The sequence below is a fragment of the Staurois parvus genome, unplaced genomic scaffold (assembly GCF_062004578.1).
Source record: "Staurois parvus isolate SC_StPar_1 unplaced genomic scaffold, SC_StPar_1.0 ptg000014l, whole genome shotgun sequence".
Taxonomy (NCBI): Eukaryota; Metazoa; Chordata; class Amphibia; order Anura; family Ranidae; genus Staurois; species Staurois parvus.
The window spans coordinates 10,712,580-10,720,233 of NW_028317810.1; the positions used below are offsets into that span (position 1 = coordinate 10,712,580).

General features: G+C 45.3%; 1 protein-coding gene across 1 annotated transcript; it reads right to left on the reverse strand.

Annotated features, from left to right (window-relative positions):
* Window positions 1-4,567: 4,567 nt before the first annotated feature.
* LOC149473526 (ras GTPase-activating-like protein IQGAP1) lies at window positions 4,568-7,153 on the reverse strand. The gene has a single exon (XM_089676350.1). It carries the CDS (start codon window positions 7,151-7,153, stop codon window positions 4,568-4,570), a length of 2,586 nt encoding a protein of 861 aa, XP_089532476.1.
* Window positions 7,154-7,654: the final 501 nt, after the last annotated feature.

Here is a 7,654-nt window from a genome sequence, read left to right on the forward strand (position 1 = left end):
TCCCTGGGGAATAACTCCGCCCATGGACGTCTCCCCTTCTACCTATCCTCCCCGGTGGCCCCCGTGATATATTTTTCTTTTCCTCTGTCTCTCTTTCCCCTTACTCTATTAATTTCTATCAATTACTCTAGTCTATTCCCTCCAACAAGGTCATAGTAAGGGGGTTAAGGCCCGCTGCAGGGAGAGATTAAGAGGGAGAAACAAAAGTCCAGATCTCTCCCCATCCTCCCCCCCCCCCCATTACCTTCCCCCCCTAACAGACTGCCAGTCCTCTTTTCTTATAGTTCTAATTTCTCTTTCTTCCCATCCAGCCATTTCCATTCTTTGTAATTCAAGCCTGTCACAGAAGTTTCTCATATCCTCTGGAAATCTCAAGTACGCTGTAACTCCGTTTTTCCATCCTATTAGGCATTCCGGGATCCCCCATCTATATTGCACATTTTTCTTTCTCATCTGCTCTAGTAAAGGTTTTAAAGTTCTCCTCCTCCATAACGTCTCTGGTGTTAGATCTGCAAATATCCGAATATCCAAATCTCCACATTTAATGACTGTTCTTCCTTTTATCTTTCTCCAAATTTCATCTTTGTCCTTAAGGTTATAAAATTTAACGATTATATCCCTCTGTCTTTCCTTCCCATTAATTTGTTGGAATTTCCCAATTCTGTGCATTTCTTCTATTTTTAATTCTTCCATATCAGTTCTCCCCGCTATGGAGTTCAAAATTTTATTTATATCCTCATATAATGATTCTCCTTTTAGATTCTCTGGGACCCCTTGTATCCTGATATTCCTCCTCCTTTCTCTATTTTCTTGAGTCTCTACTTTATAAAGCAATTTCATTTGTGTTTTTCCCATATCTAATATCTTCTTTTCTAATCTGGAAATGTCCTGGGCCTGATTCTTAACTTTCTCCTCTGTTTCTTCCACTCTCGTCAACAACTGCCCAAGATCCTTCCGGATACCAACCATTTCTTGCTTTATTGTTTTCTCCAAGTCTTTAAACATCTCTGCCATCTCTTTTTTATTTGGTACTTGTAGTTCCTTATCGGACTCCGCTATTCCTGATACTTGGTGACTACTAGTATTCAAGCCCAATGAAAGTCTAGGGCTATTTTCCAGACTGGAGTCTACTTCCCCTTTTCCATTTATACCTTGGGGCCTTTCTGGAGTCACATTTCCTTGGGACGTGTATTTGTTTATTGTGCCAACTTGGGACCCTTTGAGCCCACTTCCTTTTGTACTTTTATTTTTCATATCTTCTGTGGATTTTTTTTTTACTCCTTTAAATACTCAAAATGAATACTGAGTGTATATTTCCATTTCAAGATCAGCTTTATCCAGTCAATTATTCCTTTCACCAAGCCTCTTCTGCTTTCCTCTCCTTTATACACCCTGGGGTTCCCCCTTACCCTTCTTCCTCCTCAACCTTATCCTGAGAACAGTGTGTTATTTGCTACAAATCAAGCCACAGCTCGTCTCACTCACCCTCCTCAGAGATCTCTTCTTGTGAGACGACTGGAGCCCCTCCTAGCAGTCCTTCTTCAGCTCAGCTTGTCACATCTCCAGGGGGAATCCTCCGGGTGTCCTCTTCTTGTTGCTGGATGGTATCCCACTTGGCTTTCCAGGTAGGCGACTGGTCAGATCCGCGAACCGACCGGCGCTTCCTTCTCCCCACCAAACACCGGTCGGCTTTCTTGCCTCCCAGCAGTCCTTTTCGGCCGACCACGTGATCGAGTGGTCATGCCGCGCCTCTCCGTCTCCCGGCAACCCGGCTCTCCGACACCGCTGGGCACTATACGTGCCAAGTACTGGCTCTCACTCCCCGGTCCACCGTTTCCGTGGACTAGCAGGACCTCCTGACCCCTCACACAGAGGCAAGTCCCGGTTCATCGACTCCCAGCATCACAGGGGCTCCTAGGAAGGTCAGGCAGTGGAGCTCGTCCGGGAGCTCCTACATCGAGCCCTCCTCGGACGCCATAAACAGGCTCCTCCCCCGGTCTGTCTCTGCTTGTTCTCCACCGAATCATTTTACTGATGATCGTACGTTGTGTCTCTATAGAGACAATGGCCTTGTCCCAGACTATCACTGAGCTGTTGGTCCACTTCTGTTGTAGAGGTGACGTGATGGCACAGCTCATTGTGAATGACTGCACTGTGTGAGTAGCCAAATTAATCTCTTATAGGGTATCCATCAAAGTCCCCAGATAGATAATTAAACCTGATGTAGTCCAGAGGAGGAAGAAAGTTACATAAGAAACATATATGATTGGTGATGTCTTCACCTCCCTCCGGTACCCGAAGAGCCAAGGGCACCATCCAGAGGAGGACACATAACCTCCCTCATACATCAAGAAAGGTCTGGCTCATACACAGGCCAAGTAGGCATATCTTTGTGAAACAGAAGGCATATTGGTGAGCAAGTCCTGAAGTATGGACAGTCCCAAGTTATCAAGGCAAAGCAAAGGTAGGATTGTTGGTAATTATCGTAACAGCATCAAGATCAAAGTCCCTGAGAGACCTCTAGGTGTGAAATAGGCCTTTTTCTGACTGATTTCACCGGTACAACCGGCTGCCTCAGAGGTAGGCTCAAAACTGTTTTTTTTTTTTAAATGATATGTTTTTAAGATATTTTTTAAGGCCCATTTACGTGAGCAAAGTGCATGATGCTCTCCTCCATGAAGACTGGGTAGACAGCAGCTTGATGGTACGGAGCTGTTGTTTCCCAAGGTGAAGGCCCATATATCGCAGCAGAGGGCATGGCGCTCTCCTCCTGGAAGGCTGGGTAGACTGCAGCTTGACGGTACGGAGGTGCTGTTTCCCAAGGTTAAGGTCCATATATCGCAGCAAAGGGCATGGCGCTCTCCTCCTGGAAGGCTGGGTAGACTGCAGCTTGATGGTACGGAGCTGCTGTTTCCCAAGGTGAAGGTTCATTTATCACAGTATTGTGCTCTGACATTCTGCTCTGATCTGGCAATGAATAAAACACTTTCTGCAATACTTGGGCTGTCCAGGGTAAAACAGAAAGCCCCATCTGTATCTAAGCTGTGAAGGAGTACTGCAACTAGCAAAGATGGATGCTAGCTGGCAGAGACTGCCTATGTCCTTGTAACAAAGACCCAAGGGATGTTTTTACTTGGGCACATTCTTTTTTTGTGGAAAGGGGTGCTTTGTACCCCTTACTCATTCACATGGAGGTGGTATCTAGGGCCCCCATATTGTTAAAGGGATATTCCAAAGTCCGATAAGCCTCCCACCCATAGGCCCCCTACACCCACTGAGCCAGGGTTGTGGGGAAGAGGCCGCAACAACATGGGACAAGGTGCTTTGCCAAGGCACCCCAGTGTTGAGGGCAAGTTACCTGGTATGGGTTTTTCTTTTTTTTTTTTTTTATGTTGAATCACTTAAAATTCATACCCGTAAGAATTGTGGGGGAACCCCTGTGTGTTTTTTTATTTTTTGGTTAACCTCTTCCAGCCCAACTTTTTGTCCCCTTTAAAAGTTCTTAACGCTCGGGGGGTGGGAAGGGTCGGCGATTACGTGACCACTGATTGGCTTTCACAATGGTCACATAAATGGAAACCGGTCCCGCCGGCTACTGATTGCTTGTTTTGGATCAAGAGCTGTTTTTGGCGCATAAACATTGCCCCCCAGCAACTGTTATGCTGCAAAGTCCCGCTTTTTGCTGCCACATATGTGGGTTACTAGGGCATAAAGGGCTTTAACATCCATCTCCTTCGTTTACATTCAGGTGTCAGTCAGCTGTCAGCTTAATGAGCAGGGCAGGGATGAGTCACTGGTTGTTAGATGCCATCGGGTGTCTCCTTAACACCCTACACAAAACTCTGCCAAAAATCCACTAAAAACGCATGTATATGTCCCCCCCAGCACAGATCCCCTCCCCAGTCCAATTCCCCTACCCATCCCCCCTCCTAACACAAATCCTCACCCCCCATATCCCCCCTCCCATTATAGATCCTCACCCCCCAAATCCCCCCTCCCATCACAAATCCCCCACCTCTTCTAAATCCCCTCCACAACCCCCATCTTAACCCAGATTACCCCAACCCTGCCCAGCTCAATTCCTCACACCCAAATGTTATCTGCTGTATGGAGGAGCACTGTGGAGAGAGCACAGCCCACACCTCCTTCAGACTGTCTGCTCCTGTCATTTCTCCTGTCGAGACTTTCACTTTACTGTTCAATGTGCCAGGCTGTCTCCCCTTGTGCCGGTCCTGAGTGTGGGGATGAGGAGAGGAGCTCAGCAAGGCAGGCACAATGTCCATAGGAAGGCCGAGCGGGAGGTAACAACAAAATTCTGGGGGGTGCAACCCACTTCAGCACCCTTCTAGATCCAGCCATGTCGAATGGACCTCGTTTGGAAATGTTGTTTCAATCAGTGTTGCAGCCAATCAGTAGTCCCCGTTGTCAGAATACAATAGAACATAGGGGAGGATTCCCACCTCCACCTCAAATGTCTTTGGTTTTTGGCATTCAGACAGCACAGCCAGCTTAAACTTCAGCTATCTGCTGCAAAAAAAAGCTAAAAAAAAAGAAAACAACTTAAGCTTTAAACGTTTGTTAACCTTCCATAACGGTTCCTGCAAATCTCATACAGAAACATTCCCACATCGATTTTGTAATGGAAAATGTTCATGATTGGATAATCGCTGTGATTAGCATGCAGCAGTTGACCAATTGGGAGGTCTTGACCTTTGTTGCCTAATCTGACTTGGAAGTGATCATCAACAGCTTTTACACAAATGACATCTCTTTTCATTTGCCTGACTTCCTCCGGTGTGTTCACTATGATCCCTTTCTTAAATAACTCTTTGGCAGTGTATGTAGTTGAATATTCTGTAAAATAGATCTTGTGGATCTCTCCATCAATGCCTGAGTGTTCAGAGAGCAGGATGTCCATACAGCTTTTCTTATACTTCTTGTGCATGTCTATGGAGTCCTCCAGTAATGCACACGTCTCCTCCAGATCAGCTAATACCTGCTGGTTGATTGTTATCTCAGATTTTCTTTTCTCTAGCAGGTTCTTTTTCCCTTTGATTTCTTCAGTAATTAGGTTGATGATCTCTTGGTGGCTGTTTGCCTCTGTGAAGTACCCGGCTTTCTGTAAAGTCTGCAGGTTTGCAGCCAGAAGGTGTTTTTGACATTCCCGGGAGGTGTCATGGTCTTTATTTGGACGGGATTTTTCCTCTTTATGTGCACCTTCAGTACTGTTGGAAGTTCTGCCTCCTATTGCCGTATCCTGATCCTTTTCCTGTGCTGGCGAGGTAGGTGTCAGAATCTCTAGGAGTTTTTCTTCGGGCTCCTTACCCATTAGTTCCAGGACTAGTTTTATGGTGGATACCTTCGCATTCTCCAGTTCAATATCCAAATCTTCCAGTGGAGAAAATTTGCTGCTTAAATATAACGAGATTGTAGGAATTTTCTTTGTGTCATCATACACAGCTGCTTGAGTGTCCACAAGATCCTTAAGGAGAGGGACGGGTCCAATATCCTTGTATACTCGGTACACAATGTCTGTGGTTGGCCAATGTCTGAGGTCGCAAAATACAACCTTCTTGTATTCAGAAAGCAGAGAATGTGTGTAGATGATGTCCTTCGCAGGCATGTTTATCACAGGAGTCTGTATAGCGTCGGCACACTTGGAAAAGCTGAAGTTGTCCTCTGGATCTGGAGTGTTCAGAAGTTTGCTGAAGAATCCCCTGAGCTTTGGGGAGGTGATGCTGATGTAGTCGTCTGCTCCAGGTCCAAGAAGTGTTTCAACAGGGAGGAATTGCATGGTCAGGCGGGTGATTGAAGACATGAGCTTGAGGTTCTTGCTCAGGATTGAATGTAAATACTTCTCTCTCTCAATCATACCAAATAGATCTGGCCTCTCTATGGCTGGCTGGAGGTACTGAGAGAAGAAATAGCCGACAGTCTTCAACACTAAATCTTCACCGACCTCCGGAAACTTTTTTAGCAAAGATTGTTGTAGGAATTTTGTAAGGTATCTGAGCCCATAAGGAATCCTGTCCACAGATGAGAGTATGGCCTGTAGGACTTTGTTTGTAATGTCATATAAAGCCGTGTTTTCATCATCGATGCATCTTCCTTGTAGTCCTTGCCTTGCTTTGAATAGTTTGGTTGTAATGGAAGGCTGGTCTGCAGGCTCCCCTAGATAGGTGGGCAGTGTATATTCAATGCTGGATGTCGTCAGTATTGCTGGAACCAGCGCCATGACTAGGGGAATGTACTTTGCTTCCTGGGTGTAAAAATAGATGATTAGCTTTAAAATCTTTGATTTCCCCTCCAATATGTCCTGAATGACATGGATTTTGTTCTCCACTTCCTTACAAAGAGCAAATTCCATCAGTTTGATGAAATAGTACTCTGCGCGTGGATTGTCGCCGTGGTCATAGAGATGGAAGAGCACTCTGTCCGTAAATGTTAGAATATCCTGATCGTACGTCAGCTGGTCCATGAGTCTGGTCAGGTAAGCTGGATCAGTCTGCAGATAGTAGAAGAGGTGTTCATAGGACTCCAGCCTCTTTCTTCTCTTTCTGGCCTCATTAGCCTCCTGTCTATGCCCGGAGATGGCCTCTTTAATTTTCTGCCTATTGCTAGGCTTTAGTCTTTTGAATCTGGATTGCAGATCCTGTTGAGCCATATTGCTCTTTACTAAAGCTGCGATGTCTTTGTCTAAGGTTCTCAGCTCCTCCTTATATCCATAGAAGGTTTTACATTTAGACGTGATATCCACCTTCAACTGATTCAGCCACAACTGCATATCAAAGGTGGGGTCATGGGGGCTCAGGCATTGAGAGAACTGGATGACCGCGCTCACAGATGGATTTGTATTTGTCATGAAATCCAGGTATCGCTGTCGGGCCAAGCCTCTTCTGACGTACGACTGAAATTTTACAATGGTTTCACGACGACGCTGCTCTGATCTCTCTCTCTGAAGTTTTTCATTCCGTTCATTCGTCTTTTTGGGTTCGTTGTCTTTATTCGTCTTCTTGGGTTCGGTAACCTTTGGATCTTTCTTTGTAAAGAATGACCTCAGCCAATTGCTGAGTCTTCCATTCCAAAGGAAGTCCAACCTTGTCCTTCTGGGAGATGCCCTCCCTCCTGTAGTGTGGTGGGTGTTTCTCACCATTTCTGCTATCAGATGGTAGAATACACCAAGAATTTCTATTGGTAGTATATACTGTGTATTAGATCACTAGTATATATTGTAGATCAGATCAATATATAGATTATCAGTCTATACTGAGCTATAATCAGATGTCTTCAGATCAGATGTGTTCATTACAACAGTCACTTGTAGACTGAACTCTGCCTCTGCTGGCTTCTATTTATAGCCTCTGCTCCACTGTGACAGTTTCTTTTTTTTTGTACAAAAACTTTATTGACACAGCCTCTGCTCCACTGTGATGACCTCATACTGACAGTTGCACAGTTCAAACATTTTTTTTCAACAAAACTTTATTGACACAGTGACAGCCAACTGACACATCATGGCCTGGAAGTGATAACTGCCAGCAGAGAAGGAATGAACACATCGCTGTATCTTCAGTATTGGGTGGAGCCGCACGTCTTGAAGATCCGTTTGATAAACACTTTGTCTTTTGGACATTCTACAAATGTGACACTTGTG